Source organism: Octopus sinensis, unplaced genomic scaffold, assembly GCF_006345805.1.
Source record: "Octopus sinensis unplaced genomic scaffold, ASM634580v1 Contig12488, whole genome shotgun sequence".
Lineage (NCBI taxonomy): Eukaryota > Metazoa > Mollusca > Cephalopoda > Octopoda > Octopodidae > Octopus > Octopus sinensis.
In genome coordinates this window covers 100,681-119,464 of record NW_021832604.1, presented here as the reverse complement: position 1 = coordinate 119,464, position 18,784 = coordinate 100,681, and the positions used below count along the sequence as shown (strand labels likewise).

Sequence of the window (18,784 nt, the reverse complement as noted above, 5' to 3'; positions counted from 1 at the left end):
ACAGTCGAGCCATCTTTTCACGATGTTCCGACTGTGACCCCACACACTTTCTGTAGGTACGGTGAATGGTTTGTGGTCCATTTCCACGATCCCCCCATTTGCCTCTACGAGAGACTCCAGTGTTCTATGGACAATTTCCTCTAAATGAATTAATGAAAATTTTTATTAATATTAAATCGAAAATTTAAAAAATTAAACTATGCCGAATTTGTAAATTTTATTCTAATTTTTTTTTAAAAAAATTGAATTTTTTACCGGCTTAGTGGTGTCAAAACAATACCGACAAAATTAAATCTGAGCTATTAACGACCACCTGTCTAAAAAGACACAGTTGTTGGTTAATAAAGATGCTTATCATCATTCCCTCAGTGAAAAAATCTTTATTACAATAAAAAAGGTCAGCTGGTAGTACGAAGCGTGATATTCGGCGGACAAAATTTGACGATGGCATCTATTAGCTCATCGAAGGAGTTACCCTTCCATTTGTCAGTGTGTATCACTGATCCCTGTGCGATATTTTCCTGTATTGCGGCGGTTAGAGTTCTTTTGGAGCGATCTGGAACCATCTTGATGAGACAGTCTTTACTTCCACGACAGATTCCCCCAACCACCCATTGTTGAGGGAGAATCCGTCCTGCATTGTTTGTCCGTTTAGAAAACATGCATTCGTCAACTTGGACAACTTTGCCAATACCACCTAACAATCTAACACTAAATGCCGAACCCTAAATCACCCTGGCTACTTCCTCTGGCACTCCACTAACAACAGGAGAATAGTTCCGACCCTCGCGGACAAAGTCCGCAAGCTTATACGATCCCCTCCGGACATTAACCAGAAGGGGATTCACGACCTGGTGGCTACGAGGGCAATCAGATGTCTTGAATAAACAAGCTTCTGGGACGCCTTCCGCCGCCAATAATAAGATCGAATCCTCCCTCTCAAGAGAAGCCCGAGTGAACTTGGCTCGTCTCCGCTGTGGCCACCATACTGGCCTACACGATTATCGCATAAAAATCGGTCTTGGTGAAATAACCCCTTCCTATTCCCTCAACGACCTTTTCTCCTGTCCAGGCCCGCCTTCTACTTCCTCGGAACACCGGATCACGATCGGGGATCTTTGGGAGCGTCCGACATTGGCCCTAACGTTCTTGTTAGCCACCGGCTTCCTTCAATTGAAGGGGCCGGGGGTAAATAAATAAATCTAACACTAATACCAATCAGTGTGTTCGGACGATTTGCTAAATAATATGCGCAAACCTGGGAGTGAGACCAATTACGAATTGTATGGCCGCTCCATTCCAGTTGACGCCGACACCATAAAATACTGTGTCTGTCGAAACTCCACATGTACATAAAGCGAATACATGACTGTAAGATCACTGTCGTGCCTTCGAGCCACGTACCTAAAAATAAAGTACTCTCTTATATTGTTTCTAATAGAACTATATGTTCGACACCCACTTTTATGGCACACCAATTAACAAGTGTTGCAAAGAAAGTGAAAAAAGAACATGCAAACTATTTATCATTTATTAATTTCCTCATTAACTAATTTATTCCTTTGAAAATTCTTTTTCAATTTAACATATTCTTTAAAGTTACATTGTATATTAAATTTAGATGATTATACTTTGCCACAAAAAGTCTCTCTCACATTCTTCAAAGAAACGCTACCTCGATAAGAAGAAACTGTCTGAGTTCTCAAAACATGACTGAATTTAACTCAAAAATATATAAAAAACGTTAAGATAATTTAAAAACTATTTTTATTTTAGATATTTTTATTTTAATATATTTTATGTATTTTAAAATAAATATAAATTAATCTCATTTCATATTTATAAGCCATGAATTATTCACGTAAACTAAACATTACTAAAAGCATTAAACATTCAAAGAACAAAGGTATTGAATATTTCCTACTCAAATGTAGGAACTTCACATCATCACCGCTTTGGATTAAAATTTGTACTACAAATGCTACGAAATTTATTGAACAAAATTATTCGAAGACATGTTTCTAAATTTGATGTTGGACTCAAGATAAGTAAGATTCCAAATTGAATTTCATATTAGAAAAATGGAATTCATTCGAAAGATCTTTCAGAAAAAAGACAGACAGGAAACAGGTTCTTAATGGAATTCGATGAATTCTTAATTCTAGGAATTGAATTGTCAAAAATCGGTGAAAACCCACTCAGAAACGCTGGTAAATTTTATACGTGAAATCTGATATTGAGGATTTGATAGAATTACAAAAATGATGTGTTTTGTGGCTTTTATGACATATTTAACAGCGGAGTCATTTCCAAGCAACCTTCTGGTAAACCCGGATTGTTAGAGCACTTTAGTTTTGAAGGACTACATTAACATGTGGAGTGAACTGCAGCATGTCCAAATCTCGGATGAATGCGAAGGATGTCTCCAAGGCCACGAGGGAGTAATCTTTGTGACGGACATCAAGCCACAAAATAATAAATATTATCCGAACGTGGATTTTAAGTATATCCGCAAACTGGGAGTGGGTTCTCAAGGAACGGTGTATCTCGCGCAGGATATTTTGAATAACAAAATATTCGCAGTCAAGAAAGTTGAGAATTTGTTTGATTGTGATAGACTGAGATGAGTCGTTTCAACGCGGAAGAATTGGAAATTTCCTATCAATTGTGGCACGAAAATATAATAAAAATATATGGAATTATTCGGGCAGAGTGTCATCTCTACATCCTGATGGAGTACATAGACGGAATCCCCATGAGTCAGTTAATAAAATCAATTTCCCACCTGGAAGAATATCAGGCTCTCTACTATGCATTGGAAATATTTTCCGCATTGGAATATCTTCAAAGTTTATCCATAGTCCACTGCGACATCAAAGGTCTGTAACCATCATAAACATCAGCCTCGAACGTGATGGTTTCAGCAGACGGACTTCGTCTTGTAATCATCGACCTTGGACTTGCTAGGAGGATCCCAAATGGCGAGACCGTCATTGAAAACGTTGGGATAATCACGGGGACTCCCACTCATTGGAGTCCCGAGGTATTTACTCGCGGTTATTCAGGTTGCCCGGAATGAGCCGTTTGACTACAGAAGTGACGTTTGGGCCGCGACCTGTTTTCTGCTCAATTTACTGTCGGGCTCACATCCATGGGAGAGACGATGCAAACACATCGAGACCCTACAATATATTGTATTCCCTCTTGTGTGATGATAGATCGCCAATCACTCTCCTCCGTTGGCTGATATCCCCGAAAACATTTCTCACAAGTTGAAGGACTTTCTTCTGCGAGGATTCACCGTGGACTACAGAAAACGAGCATTCGCAAGCGAAATACAATCCGATGATATATTCCTCGATTGTTTTTTTATTTTCTTGCAAAATAGATTTTGATGAAACTCAAGACGATGAAATTTCGGACGAATTGGAAATAGGTTCGCATGATTCTCCACATTGTAGAAAATATTGAATGCATGAATGTGACTTGTAAAAATATATGCGATTCGTTCAAAAAGAGTTATCGGCAGAGCAGGAGTATTTATCGACTTCGGCAACACGGAAACAGAAACAACGTAACTTCGGAGTTCAAAACATCCTCCCGATATGTGCGAAGTATCAGGATTACGGATAAGCCTATTCGCAATGTTAATACTCTCAAATGATCAAATTCTAATTTCCATTTCTCTTATTTGTGGAAAAATTATATTTATTTTAAAAATTAGAATATTGTCGAATATTCAATATCCGAGATATCACTTAAACAACGACAGTTCAGCGGTGAGTTTTACCTCGTGGATAAAATGTGTTAATCTAAAAAGATAAGAGTCTTTGATTGCCCAACACTTATTTAACAGCTGTCCGTCGGGATGGAACCCACCAATGCATCTATGAGAACGAATTTTATTTTTTACTAATAAATGAGAATTAAATCATTAATTAAATCCTCAATTTATAATTGTGCTTTGATAAAATTTAAAAATATTTTTCTGTGGTCTCTATTGGTGGAATGTCCGAATATTGGTTAGTCTCCGTGCCCATGTATGATCAAACTCTTTCCGACCAAAAGGAGAAAATTGAAAATAAGAAATTGTCGTCAGTGCACAAGCTGGATATTCCGAATTTCAAAGTGCTAAAAGCAAGGCTAATCTTAGTTCGGGAGTCTTGACGAATTATTGCTACTTTTGGACGATTTGGCTCGAGTGGACACTCAGTGCGAGAAGTATCCTGTGTGTTTAGTTTAGTGTCGTCCGTCGGTTGGGAGACTTGTTGAACACTCTAGGAGAGGAGGATGGACTGATGGTGGAGGGGGGTTGGACTAGGACTCACGTTGTAGTGCGTTTGGGTGCATTTGTCGGACAATTCTCATGGAACCATGCCAAATATCCCTTAAAAGTGAATACAAGTCAAATGAAAGAGTTACTGGAGAAAGTAAGTATAGTAGTACGAACAACAGGAGATATACTATATCGAAGGAGAACTCAAAAACCGGGGAGGGGAATACAATAAGGTCAAGACGAGTCTGGAAGAACATCGAAGGAAGGCTACTGCCGGTCTCATGTCCCGGAGTCTCTACGATGTCCTTTCCGAAGAGGATTTGGTATTGGACTCTGAGTATTTGGTGACTCTCATCGTCGTGATCAACAAAAACAATTCGGCTGCATGGCTCAACTCATATGCCAGTCTGACAGACATGGTGGTCCCCGATTCCTCGCGGTGTATGTGTAGTGTTCACATCCTTCAGGTTGATTCTCCAGGAGGACGACAATATGCTGTATTCTGTCACTCTCTTCAGAACTGTCGTCGACGATTTCAAGTCAAAGTGCAGAGCAAGAAAATTCATAGTCCGCGAGTTTGAGTATCGACGTGAGGATGCCGCGAATCACCGAAATAGCTTGGCTACTTTGGAGGAGAGACAGGCCGCTCTTATTGTAACATTCCACCTCTCCATCTGTTCAGAGACCGTTGACTAATTGGCTCAGGATCAATTTTAGTGAAGCTTTTTCCGCGCTTGTCCACATAAAAATCCTCCGCATTTTCACTGAATCCGTGCTTAGGTAGTGTTTCCTGATTAATGACGGGTATGGCATTCCCAACCAGTTGCTGCTGACTGTCCTTCATCCGACTACAAAAACTGCCAAAAAGTTAAAGACTGTGCTCTTTGATTTGTATTCGGGGCTCGACGAGAATTTCATTTCTAATGAAAAGGTTGACGAGACGCAGATAAAGTTGGCCGGGCAAGCAGATTATTATCCTTTCGCTTTCTTCAAGATCAATCTTGACTGGCACTAACATGTACTTACATTTAACCACTAAATTATTTGTTCTGTTACATGTTTTCGACCTCTTCTGTTTCAAGTTTGGCTCAGTGGTCACACTCGGCAAACATTCCTCCGTTGCTACATTTTTCGACCGAGACTTTGGGCATTATTCCGATGGGATCACTCCAAACTTATGATTTGAACGCATACGCTCGGATGTTTTCCCGATACCCACAGGCTGAATATAAGCTCGAGTGAGTGCTTCGTGACTCAATTAATCATGCCAACACTTATTATTATTAGAACCAAGATCACCGTCCAAAACATAAAACTAATTAATCAGGTGATCCCGGCTTCTCTGAGGAGGGTCCTCAACTTTGACCGGTGCTCCTCCCTTGTCTCGGCACAATTTCTGCGAGGGCGCGGTGGTGGTGTTTTAGGCCCTGTATCCCCGAGGTTTCTTCTCAAGATTTCTTTAAATGGGGGATGAGTAGATGTTCGTTCGGTCCCTGCAGTGCTTTTCGGAAGCGATCTTGAGTTTTCTCGATTTTAGCGCGGTTCGTTCCACTGATAGACCCTCCCCACGCCTCAAAAGCATAGCTAAGGGAGGGTTCGATGAATTGCCGGTATAAGGCTTGTCGTGCGGGGAAGCTGATACACTGTCTGCATTTACGAAGAAACACTTTCAAGATGTTCAGTTTCTTCATGCACCTTGTAGTAATATTATCGACTTGTTGAGAGAAACACATATGACTGTCGTAAGTCACCCCGAGGATTTTCTGAGATTTTTGAAACGGGATTTCCATATTATTTAGGTACAGGTTCACCACCGTTTTCCCAAGCTTCCTTGCTGAGGTCATAAGCGTGGTGACCGATTTTTCCGGACTCGTTGATAGTCGGTTTAGCGAGAGCCAACTTTCGAGATTGTTAAGGTGGTTCTGCAGTTTTGTGCTCGCCGTGTTCACCTCACGGCTCCGGGTAACAATTACGATATCGTCAGCGTATGATAAAATGATTGAGTCTTTGTCGTTTGGTAGCGGTAGATCCGATAAGAATAAGTTGAACAGGGCTGGTGAAAGGGGGGAGCCTTGAGGGACCCCGTTTGGAAAGTATCGAGACATCGATGCCAACACTTAATATAAATCTTTATCAAGATTTCGCTCAATTTGTAATTTTATTTCAAACAAATACTTAAAATAAGATGACAAATCGGAATAATATTAGTCACAATTTATGTAATGATTATCATTTCTATTTATCCCAGGTTATGTAATACATTGTAATGACCTAGTAAAATTCCAATTTAGTACTGTAAAGGAATATAAACCAAGATTTTTTGATTTTCTAGGAAAAGGAATTGTTTTGGAATATATTTTCCACGACAGAGTTGATTCCAAATAAATTTCCTAAGCGTCTGTTTGGTTGTTCCTTAAAAACTTGATATTCCTGCTACTCCCACTCATTTACAAGCCTAAAAATCCTCCTGTATTAGAACACATGAAATGTCAATTACTCAACCAGTTTATATTTCTTTAGTTTATTGCTCAAATAAATTCTTTTTTATACTGACTTGGAAAATTTCTTGAGTTTTCCGTCCATGGCAACACCCTCTGGGTATCGAAAATAGTATTCCATGTATTCCTCCCAGCCTTTTTCCTCCAAACTTGACATGCGCAAATCTATTTCAGGGTGTTGATTGGAAAAACCGTCGTCCAAAAAGTGGCTCCGGAGTTTCATTTCTATATAATAGAGTATATATTTGTGAAAACAGTAGTATAAACTGCCAGAATTTACCTGTTCAATGTTCACATAGTTGGATGGGCCAATCGGATGCGAAAATAGTTCATTCGCATATTCGTGAATAATTACTGCATTCGATGATTCGAGAGAATACAAAGAAATTTCTTCTTACATCCCAACCACGTGTTTTCCCGCCGTCTGAGTTTTGTCATAAAACATGACGTCTGAAAGCTCATCAAATTATTCAACAATATTGATGTAATTAATACATATTTAAATATAATTTTTTGTGAGCGTGAAACACATGGATAGATTTAACTATTTGTACGTGTTGTCTGATTTAAGAAACACCTGTTTCAGTTCAGAATACTTGGAAATTTTATTCGGGAAAACCAGCGAACCATTCAAATTGATATTTGATTTACTCGAATCCTCAAACAGTCAGCCTCGTATACTTTCTCAAGTTACTTTAGTAGAGAAAAACCAGCTTAACACTCAACAAATGTTTACATTACTTAATTATTTTAAACAACGCCCAATTATAACCGCCAAGATCAGTCCCTCAGACTTATCTAGGGGACTTGGTCTTCTTTCCAAGTCGAAAAACCTGGCAGAGTTTTCGTCACAATTCCTCGATTTTTCATCCTTGAGAAATCAAGATTCCTCCTCCGTTATTTCCAAACTAATTAAAGAAAATGATTTCATCGCTGTAAATATAATTAGATTTTATTTCAGGCGAGCAGGGCAATAAAACTTAGCAGGAACAGAGACAACCTGCTTTTAGAGGAGGTGAACGGTTTTTGAGTTAGTTAGGTGGTAGTGAATCTGCTTCTTTCAAACCAAACTGATTTGATAATCACTATGATTGCAGATATTCCCCATTTGCAGAGATCAGTGGTGACGTTTTTGGACTGTCAGTTGATCAAGTTTCCTTTTAAATAATTTGACAGAAATCAAACCCATCGGAAACTCGAGAAAATACGGAAAATTATCTTTACCAATTTGTTAAGAAATATTATTCGCAAATATCGATTTCCCCCTGGTTAGTCCCTAAATAAATATTATTAAGAAAGTCATCCAAACATGGTTCTGCAGTGTTTCAACGGCCGTATTCGGTTCCTACTGAAGAACCACTACATGGATTCCCCAGAAGTATTTCCTTTATTTACACGCTCTAGAAATCAGTCAGTCTGGAAGCACTTTTGGACAATATCGCAGTATTTTGATTTTGTTAAATGCAGTACTTTTTATGAATGGGGAGAATGTGTTTCCGCGTAAAAAATTAATGCGAGACTTCAATATTTTTGGTTGAAGATGCGGTTCCTGAACTCAGAAGAATGTGGGGATTGTTTTTAGAACATTTTGATAGAGCGGATTCAACAAAATATGAACATTTGGTTGTCGACCTGATGCTTATTTTTAGAGGAAAGTCCGTCCGCCTGCAGATTTTTATGTTCTCCCGGCCGATGTTAGCATTGAATTTGTCAATACCTCTGAACAATTGGAGAATATCACTTATTTTATTTCGAATGTTGTCGTGTTTTGTTATTTTCAGAATTGTAGAAAAATTGGTTTCGACAGTGAATTCGCCCTTGATTCATGGGATGCGGCGACGTTTGCTCTGCTGTGATGCAGTTAGCTACTGGGAAAAGAGTCTTTGTCTTGGATCTATGCTCCCTATCCCGCCAACATGCTTCTTGGGAACTTTTCATGTCGCACATAATCTACAACGAGGAATCACAAAAATAGGTGGCATCAGATTCTTATATTGACAGGTTACTCTATCAAAGAAGATGTCGCCCACATTGTTCGAGCCAACTCTGCATCCTTCCCAGAATCACTCAAAGACATGCTTTCTTGTTTCAAAGAGGCATGTCAAATTTATTAATACAGTGAAGGTCTACCCTGACCGTCATCTGCCGACCATCCTAAATATCAAGTGGAGTGCAGACACGGGAAAAGTTTCTGGATTAAATGGGCTGTGTTACCGAGTTCTTGGACGTCAAATTGACAAGTCGGAATGTCTTTCAGATTGGACTAGACGACCTCTCCGTGATTCCCAACTGATTTATGCAGGTTTATTACTCGTCCTTAGTTTGCCTAGCCATTGATGCACACGTTTGTTTGGAATTGGACTGTGCTCTCGGCTTAATTTCACAAATTTTTGGAGATTTGAAGAATACAAAAGGACCTGTATTTGCTCTAAAGTCGGTTCCAGCCTCCATGTGCTCTGTTTGTTTACTTTTTGGTAAAAGTTTAGTACTCGAGGCGGCCTCCCTAACCCTAACCCTAACCCTAACCCTAACCCTAACCCTAACCCTAACCCTAACCCTAACCCTAACTCTAACCCTAACCCTAACCCTAACCCTAACTCTAACCCTAACCCTAACCCTAACCCTAACCCTAACTTTTAACCCTATCCCTAACTCTAACCCTATCCCTAACCGAAACCCTAACCCTAACCCTTAACCCTATCCCTAACTCTAACCCTATCCCTAACCGAAACCCTAACCCTTAACCCTATCCCTAACTCTAACCCTATCCCTAACCGAAACCCTAACCCTAACCCTAACCCTATCCCTAACTCTAACCCTATCCCTAACCGAAACCCTAACCCTAACCCTTAACCCTATCCCTAACTCTAACCCTATCCCTAACCGAAACCCTAACCCTTAACCCTATCCCTAACTCTAACCCTATCCCTAACCGAAACCCTAACCTTAACCCTATCCCTAACTCTAACCCTATCCCTAACCGAAACCCTAACCCTTAACCCTAACTCTAACCCTATCCCTAACCGAAACCCTAAATTTAACCCTATCCCTAACATTAACCCTTACCCTACCCTAATTCTAACCCTAACCCTACCCCGGCTGATAGCAAACTCGATGGCTTGCAGTTCTTGTCGATAAATTGCACCATTTTATACTTTATTAGCACCATCAAATTGTCCACAATTTTGAAATTTAATTAATTAACTTTCCTTTTCCATATTAGTTTGCTCCGCCAAGTTTACTCTCGGAATCCTCTTCCCGCTATCTGTTCCCACTTCGGAGTTGTTTCCTTCATCGGCGGAAACTACAGAATCTCGCCGTCTCTTCACCGATTTCCGTCTTCGTCAAATGAGTTACCTGAGGTAGACATATTTTCGAAGCCAAATTTGTGTTCTACTATCATGCTTTCCATTGTTTTTTTCAAACCAACAGTCTGGATGTATGCTTGCACACTTTCTTTGATTTTAAGAAGGTCCATATATTTTCTGAAGAATGTAGAGACTATCCCATCCCACGTGAGGACAATCGGTACAATCTTTACCTTAGCCTTGTGAATTAATTGTAATTCACTGGCTAGAATGTCGTATTTATGCATTTTTTCCACTTCCACCGATTTCAAATTATCTATCGAGGTAACACCCACTTCAATGATCCATATCAAATTTTCCTTCTTGTCATACAGGAATATATCAGGCTTGTTATATTGTATTTTTAGTTCAGTTGGAATTGTAGTATCGACCCGAATTTCCGCAGAGCTATTCGACATTATACACTGCACGGAGTGGTTTTTCAGTCTCTTGGACTTCTTCATTCCAAATCTCCGACACAAGTGCATGTGAACACACCTCACAATCTCGTTATGCCTTCTGGTATAATCTGAATTTAGCATTCTACTGCATTGCGTCGCAAGATGGTCCACGGTTTTAGGCGAGGATTTACAATGTGGGCATTTTTCATCAGAGTTTCTGAAAAAGACGTTTTTGTCTTGAAGAAAAGAGAACATTGCCTCAGATTTAGGAGATATATTCCCTTTCTTTAGCCATGTTGAAGATGTTGGGATATCAAAAGTATTATTCTCAAGCGACTCAAATAGCTTCGAATGCAACCTTTTCTTTTTAATACTAAGCAACAGTGACTCTATCTGCAAGTCACGTAGTGATTTAGCAATCTCATCGAGTGTGGTTGTTCCATATTTACAATGCAGGAATTCTGTGATTGTGGCCATATGGGTTTTCCTTTTCTGTTCGGCCCACAAAATTGCTGCTTTTCTCAAGGAGATTAACTTTCGCCTTTCCAAATTGGTTTTGAAGTCCAACAGCATTTTTTCCGCCTTAAAGGCAACTGATACAAGTCCCCTTCCAAGTGTATCTCTTGGCAGATACAGTCTTTCTTTACAGGCTGGCTTCATGTGAATTTTCAAATCAGCCAACAGCTTTCTGACAAACTTGTCCATTTCTTCGAAACAAGATGGTTCCAGATCGAGTAGACCGATATAATAGTTAATCAGCGATAGAGCATGCTCATTAATTGCTCTAAATAGATTGACTGCATTTAGTTTAGTTTCCGATAGTCTTCCAATACGCTTTTGCATTTCTTCTTTAATATTTTTGAGTACATCCTCTTTAAGAACATTACTGCATCTGTCTTCTAGCACCCCCAGATAGCGATAGCTATCTAGTCCATCCATTAATGTAGCTTCATTCCTCAACAAATAACAATTTGTCGCTGATTTCTCAAAATTCTTCTCCAAACCAGCCAGTTTAAAGTAAATGTTCACATCCTCCATCATGCGTGCCAGTGTCTCTTCCTTCTGAGCAAAAAGCTTCAAATCATCGATGAATAGAAAATGATTGGTAGAAAAGGTTAAGGACTTGTCTTCACCAGTATTGATTGACATACTCGGATATTTTAAAGATAAAATCCTGCTTAATGGATCCAAGACCAATACAAATAACTGTGGTGACAGTGAGTCACCTTGGAGTATACCACGATCAATATTAACTGTTCCAAGCAGCTCTTTTCCTAATCTTAACGACACTCTCCAGTTAGGAATTATTGACATCATAAATTTCGTTATCCATTTAGGTAGTCCTGAGTTTTCCAAAACTTCAAAAAGAAATTCGTGACTCACTGAGTCAAAAGCTTTCTTTACGTCGATCCATGCACATAATAATTTGTTTCCATAAACTTCATTAACGCGTCTATTTAGAAGCGCTAATTCCTTTGCTCCTTGGCAATGGCGTTTAGATCCCAACTGGAACTCCGTTATCAGATCGTAAGTATCAGCATATACAGCGATTTTTTCGTTCACACATTTTGTGACCAATTTATATAAGCACGGCATGCATGTAATTGGTCTAAGGTCCTTCGGATCAACAGAGTTTGCTTTCTTTGGGATTAAAAATGTAATTCCAGTGTAAAACCATCCTTGTGGTTGACTGACACCATTAATAATATTTCTGATCTCTTGGAAAAGAAATTTGTGAAGAGAGTCCAGCTTTTTGATAAAGAAATTGTACACAGCATCACATCCCGGAGCCTTCCAATTAGGAAGGTACTCAATTAAGTTTGATATAAACTCGTCGCTAACGTCAGGTGCATTATCTTCCACTCCAGTTACTCTTTTGTTCACTCCAAGGCCCAAATCAGTTTTATCCCTTTTCTTCCAAACATCACCCCAAAACTTGAGACACTCAGACGAGTCAAAACCAGCAATTTGTTTGTTATCAGAATTGGGATTCAGCTTTCTGTAGAACGATCTTCTGTTCAACTCGAAGTTTCTATTATCTATTCCATATTGCCTTCTTGAATCTGAAACTGATAACTTTTTGTTTAGAATTTTGATTTGATCATTTATTGTAGACGATATTCTCTCAAACCCCCCTTTTAGACTTCTTATAATTGTAGGAGCAGAGAATGTCTACTGCTTTCTTCCGTTCCTCATCTTTAGTGGTGGACATAAAATGCTTTGATATTAACCGATCATTCTCCATCAAAGATTCAATTTTATTTTGGATTTTTTGTTTCCAATTCGACTTGAATGTCAATTTACTTGATATCTTGATATACACATTGTGCTGAGTATATCAAAGACGAAATATCCTCAATACTTGCAGGAATGTTATTCGACGTGTATTCAATTAGGGCTTTATTAATCATTTCAATCACTTCATGATTTACATGCTGAGATTGAATCTTTCTTGTTTGCTTCCTTTCTTCGATTGGTATTGATTTATTTTGATCAATTTGAATTAATAATTCTTCAAAATTTTGTTGTACAGTGTCAAATCAGGTAATTTTCTATTCATATTATGTCCAGTTTTGGTGATTTCATTATTTCCGCGGAAAGTAGTAGCAAGTTTTTTCAATTCGAATATCGATTTTTTCTTACCAAATTTAGAATTAAAATAGCTGGCCATAAGTGGCCACCCTCCCCTAGGTACTCGCTTGAGACGATCTTTGACATAGTTCAAAAGAGATGACATCCACTCTCCTGGGTTGGACGAATCAATAGACTCACAAATAGCTTTTAAGGATAACAAAGTTGACGAGAGCTGCTGAGTTTCATTGTATTTGACAGGGGCACAGCCATAAGACAGCATGACAGACAAATCCACATTTTCTTGAGCGTCATTTACTTGGTATTCTGTGGATGCGTCCATGGAAATGACTTTTCCAGACTGAGAAAAACCAACCATCCTTACACCACTAAACAAAATATTGTCACCATTTTATACAATAATGGAATCTACAAGCCTAGATGGAGGTGCAAAGTTTGCAAAGTGTATAAATCAATACCCGATCGTAGTTTTTTTCCTAAAAGCCATCTTACGCTAATCCAATTTCTGGACTTAACATTCTATTGGGGATATGATCTGCCAATGTGCGCATTGATGTCAAATTGCACTTCCCCCCACATTTCTGTGGATTGGAGCTGGATAAATAAATGTGTGTATGACCAATCTGTTTCTCTTTGAGGAATAGACCCAGCTACTTTGTTGCCAATCTATTTTGAAGTATAAACATAGTATTTTCATCGAAATGATGCACGGGGACCGTTGCACGAGCGTCATTAGGTGGTCGGTAAATGAAAGGGGACATCCAAAAAAAATTTTCTGCCAAGTACCCAACCGAACTCAAGAAACTCTAATTCCCCTTATTCAGAGTTATGTTCGTCCACGTTCAATTGTATGCACTGACCAATGGTCTGCGTACAATGGACTTGAATTGTACGGTTACTCTGAACACCTACGTGTTATTCACAGCCGGAATTTTGTGGTCGTGTGTTTCTTTCATGATGCATTTATTTTTTGGCTGGTCACAAAAACCTTCAGGTTCGAAAGATTTTACTGTATATGGAAAAATGATCTCTTTATCGGTTATATGTCTGTCACTGTAGTGTGTCACTCAAAATCCCTCATTTTGGTTTCATGAGAGAAATGATGATGGGATTAAACTGTCAGGATCTCTAATTATCGCTATTTTTAAAGGTAAGGAAAATGTTTTGTGGGTATATTCCTCTAAAATGTGTTGTCTTTCTTGCTACATATACGATTCGGTCGTATTGGTATCGGCTTCATTTTATAATAATTTGTCGCTAATATGTGTGATCGATATTTACATTTATTTTATGATTTGCGTGAATTGAATAAAATGTCTTGGATTGAAAACTACGTTTTTGATCCGATAGGTATATGCGGTGTGACAGTCTACAGTTTCACAATGCTTTTTTTGGGGATGTTTCTAAGTCATCAAAACCCATTAAACGAAAACATAACCTCGGAGTATCTGATGGTCGGAAATAGGAACGTTGGTCTTATTGCCAGCTGTTTCACAATGACGGGTATTGCTCATTATTTTATTAATTAACTAATTATGTATTCACAAGAGATTATCTCTAATTATAGCTACCTGGATGGGCACCAGCTATCTAAATGGGACTGTAGAGACTATCGTTCGCTATGGCCTGATTTGGTGTCAATCACCCATTTGCTATGCAATTAGTATGATTATAAGTATATTTCTGCTTCTCATCTATACAGTTGGTTTCTTTTATTCAGAAAAAATGTACTCTTCCCGATATGTGACTCTCGTGGATGCATTTGAAGAATTTTTTGGAAAATTTATTAGTCTCTTGTTGGCACTTCCTCTACTTTTTTCAGAACTTATTTGGTTCTCTGCAATTCTCTCAGTTACTGGTGGACATTCAATTCCTAATCTTTTAGCTTCGTCTTTGCAGATATTTACAAATATCAACAAGCTTGTTGCTAACATTATACTGTGCATCATAACTATTTGTTACACAATGGTAGGAGGAATTTATTCTGCCGCGTATTCGGACGTCATTCAGTTGATAATCATGATGTCAGGGCTGGTATCCCCTCTATATAATTATAAGATTATCGCATCAATTTACATATATGTCAATCGAATTTCTGAGGCGAGTGAGTCGATTTATGGCAAGGTCGAAGTAAGTGAAATCACTCAGTACGTAGAAAATTTTTTAATATATACATTTGGAGGAATAGTATGGCAGGTTTAGAGTGATTATAATCCAGATAGTCTGGATTTCAACGAATTTTTTCTTGTTCTTCAGCTAAGAACGCCAAATTCATGAGCATAATTTCTGGAATTTTGTGTCTTGTATTGCTGATCCCAGTCATCCTCATTGGAATTTCTGCCCTCCAAACAAGTCTTATTATTTAGCTAAAATAGATTGGGATTATTTTCGACTTCAGCTCCCTCATAAACATGACGGATCATTTCCCATCTTGAAATATGAGGACGTTCTATCAGTCTCAGTTAAATTAACTTCGACTCCGGTTAAATTTTTGGGGATTGGCTTCATTATTGCTGCTTCGGTTTCTTCACTCGATTCGATCACAATTTCAATTGCATCGATTTTCACTAAAAACATATTTCCACTCTTATGGCAGTTAAAAAGTGGAAATCAGGCTACAGACAAACAATTAAAACTTGCATTTATCAGTTGCCAGCCCGTAATTATAATATTTCCCATTATCATTGCTCATTTATCTGAATCCAGCTTAATTCTGTGGAATGTTTCGTCAGAGATTTGTTATATTTTGCTGTTCCCAGTGCTCACACTGATGCTTTACTCCCCGTTCGAGATCAACGGGTATGGTTGTGTTACTGCTTATGTGACGTCTATAATTCTACGGTTATCCTTGGACAGAGATTTCGGGAATATTCTTAATGACACATATGTGCTGCCATCGTACCCATTTAGAAGTATTGTGATGCTTTTGACGATATTCATGATCCTGCTAATCTCAAAAATTGCATCGCTGTTGTTCAAAAAACAAATAATTTCACTGAAATATGATATTCTCGGAAACTTTATTTTACAAAATGGATCGGTGACTAGTCATATGAATTTAGTTTAGTAATAATATGTTTAAATAATAATTTTTTTCCTTTTAATCTGGAAAATTAATGATTTGATTATTTCATAAATTAGCAAAACCAGGCCTTATCGTCAGCCTATCAGTTTTTTTATTTTTATAAAACAAATTAAAATTTAAAAAGTTGATATTCCTCCATGTCTTCATAAACTTCCAAACTTTTATTGTCTTCATAAATTTCTTCCAAAATAGACATAACTAAATTTTCAAGTATTTTTTCGGTATTGATTCTCATATTTCAAAAAATTTTATTTATAAATCTTTAAAATTTTTCGACGGATTTTGCAATAATTTACTTTTTATCATTGCTCAAACATAATAAATTGAATTGAAATCAGGTGACTGAAAAGCCTAATTACAGTGAAACCTCTCGAATCCGCTGCTTCTCGAATCCGCCGCTTCTCGAATCCGCTTGTTTTAATCAAAAATTTGAAATTTCCTATGAATGATTCTTGAATCCGCTTGTTTCTCGAATCCGCTCCTCAAGTATTATGAAAAATAATTTTTTTATCTAATTGTAAGTTAAATTACTTAACATTTTAAAATTCTCATTACACGTTAAATTGTATTTTTGTGATGCGTCGCTGTGTTAGACTTTCTATCAACGAAAAAATTTCTATACTACGTTATATTTCTTACAACCCATTCGTTTCTGCACCTCAAATTTCCAGGATTTTTTCTTCACGGTTAAAAAAGAAAATTTCTCCGAGAACTATAAACGACCTTAAATCAAAATCGGACCTTTTGAATAGGACTGACATCAAAAAATTAAACATAACGAGAATTCCAAAACTCAAATTTAATGAAATTGATGTAGCGATGATAACATGGATTAACTTAATGGAATCTAGTGGAGCAATTCTATCAGATTCGATGTTAATTGCAAAAGCTCTTAAGTTTGGAAAAAATTTTCCAGAATTTAAAGCAAGTCGTGAGTGGCTAGAAAAGTTTAAATTACGAAATGGTATCAAGTTAAGAAAATTTCACGGAGACAGTGGATCAGTAAATCATGATGAAAAATCTATTACTGATTTTAATGAAACAATGAGTTTAAAAATTGAACAATATGGATTGGACAATGTTTATAATGCAGATGAAACTGGTGTTTTTTACAAGGCGATTCCTTCCAAAAGTGTGTGCACCAAATCACGGCCTGGAATAAAGTTGCTGCGACATTAACATTCTTCGCTTGGAATAAAGTTACTCCTACGACCATCAAAAATTGTTTCCGTCATGCACAATGGATAAAATGTGAAACAATCACAATCAACAGTGAATCTAAGAACTACGAAAATAATTATGAAGAAATAATTAAGAAATTTCAAATTGACGATCCAATATCTTATAGTGAATTTGTTGATTACGGATATACTGAAAATGAAGAGCTAATCGAATTTTTAGACAAATCTGAACAAGCTGGTACATTACAGTCAAAAAAAGTTCAATCAGTTAGTGATTTTATTTAATAATTATACTTAGGAAACAATTATTGAAGAGGAATCAAATGAGAAAAAAGTTTATCTCTCAGAAGCCTTCAGAGCTCTAGAGATTATTAAAACTTATGCTTCTCAGGTAAATGCAGATATAGATGATCATGAAAATATTATGCGAATTGTGGAAATGTTAAGAAAATTAATTAAAAAAATAAAATTTCTGATTTTTTTGAATATAAATAATTTTATGTATTCAGTCATTTGTATATAAAAAGAAATACTTAATCTATATTGTAAGTTCATGTTTCAACTATAAAATATTATTTAAATTGCCTCTCGAATCCGCCGATTTTTTGGTCGGTCCCAAAATCGGCGGATTCGAGAGGTTTTACTGTATATAATTTTTAAAATCAAAATTCTTTAAAGTCAAAAGAAGTCTCGCTGGTAAATCCAACGTGCTTTTTTATCGATAATTTTGATTATTTGTGGTTCTGTAGGAAAGTTTTTTGTCGCTTATTGAAATTTATTGGTTCTCTTATTGTAAAAATTAATCCCAAAATAATGATATGTCGCGAGCGTTGAGAGCGATCTATCAATGTCAATGATTGTCAAAAATAAAAATAATCTATTACATCAAAGTTAACTAAGGTCAATTGTTGACAATAAATAAATGATAATTAACCATTATTTATGTCCTCTTGAATTTTTTTAGTCGCTTTGAATGAACTTTCTTAATAGACCCAGCACTATCTGTGACTTTGACAAAATTGTTAGACAATTTCTCGACAATAATTAGTGGATCCCCATATGAATGTTCATTTTTTTTTAATCGAAGAAAAGGATTCGTCCCATAATCTTTTTGTACATAAACTTTTAAGTAATTAAAAATAGAATATAATATCTCCAACATCTAACTCATATTTTGATCAATGGACTCCCTTCTTCCTATTCATTCTTCTATAATATGAAGACTGCAAATTCATCCTTTCAAAATTAAACTGGTACTCATCATCTTTACTAATAAATAACAATAAAAACTTTTATTATAAATTTCGGGATTTTCTAAAACTTCCAATTCTTCCATATCAAAACTTTTTGGATTTTCCTCAACACCTGATTCAACAACAGTGTTGAATCCAGGAATACCACGAT

At 37.2% G+C, this 18,784-nt stretch overlaps 2 protein-coding genes across 2 annotated transcripts; one reads left to right on the top strand and one right to left on the bottom strand.

Moving 5' to 3' along the window:
* Positions 1–10,099: 10,099 nt before the first annotated feature.
* Positions 10,100–13,472, bottom strand: LOC115229354. The gene is made up of 2 exons (XM_029799719.1): positions 13,166–13,472; positions 10,100–12,585 (listed from the first exon to the last, which is right to left on the bottom strand). The coding sequence occupies exons 1-2, from the start codon at positions 13,470–13,472 to the stop codon at positions 10,100–10,102; spliced, it is 2,793 nt and encodes a 930-aa protein (XP_029655579.1).
* Positions 13,473–17,018: 3,546 nt separating this feature from the next.
* On the top strand, positions 17,019–17,378 carry LOC115229353 (jerky protein homolog-like). Its single transcript, XM_029799717.1, has one exon. It carries the CDS (start codon positions 17,019–17,021, stop codon positions 17,376–17,378), a length of 360 nt encoding a protein of 119 aa, XP_029655577.1.
* Positions 17,379–18,784: the final 1,406 nt, after the last annotated feature.

Coding starts and splice junctions, on each gene's coding strand:
- LOC115229354 (XM_029799719.1), bottom strand. CDS start 13,472: ATGGTTGGTTTTTCTCAGTCTGGAAAAGTCATTTCCATGGACGCATCC. Junction 12,586..13,165: donor CTATTTTAATTCTAAATTTG/GTAAGAAAAAAT, acceptor TATCAGTTTCAG/ATTCAAGAAGGCAATATGGA.
- LOC115229353 (XM_029799717.1), top strand. CDS start 17,019: ATGATAACATGGATTAACTTAATGGAATCTAGTGGAGCAATTCTATCA.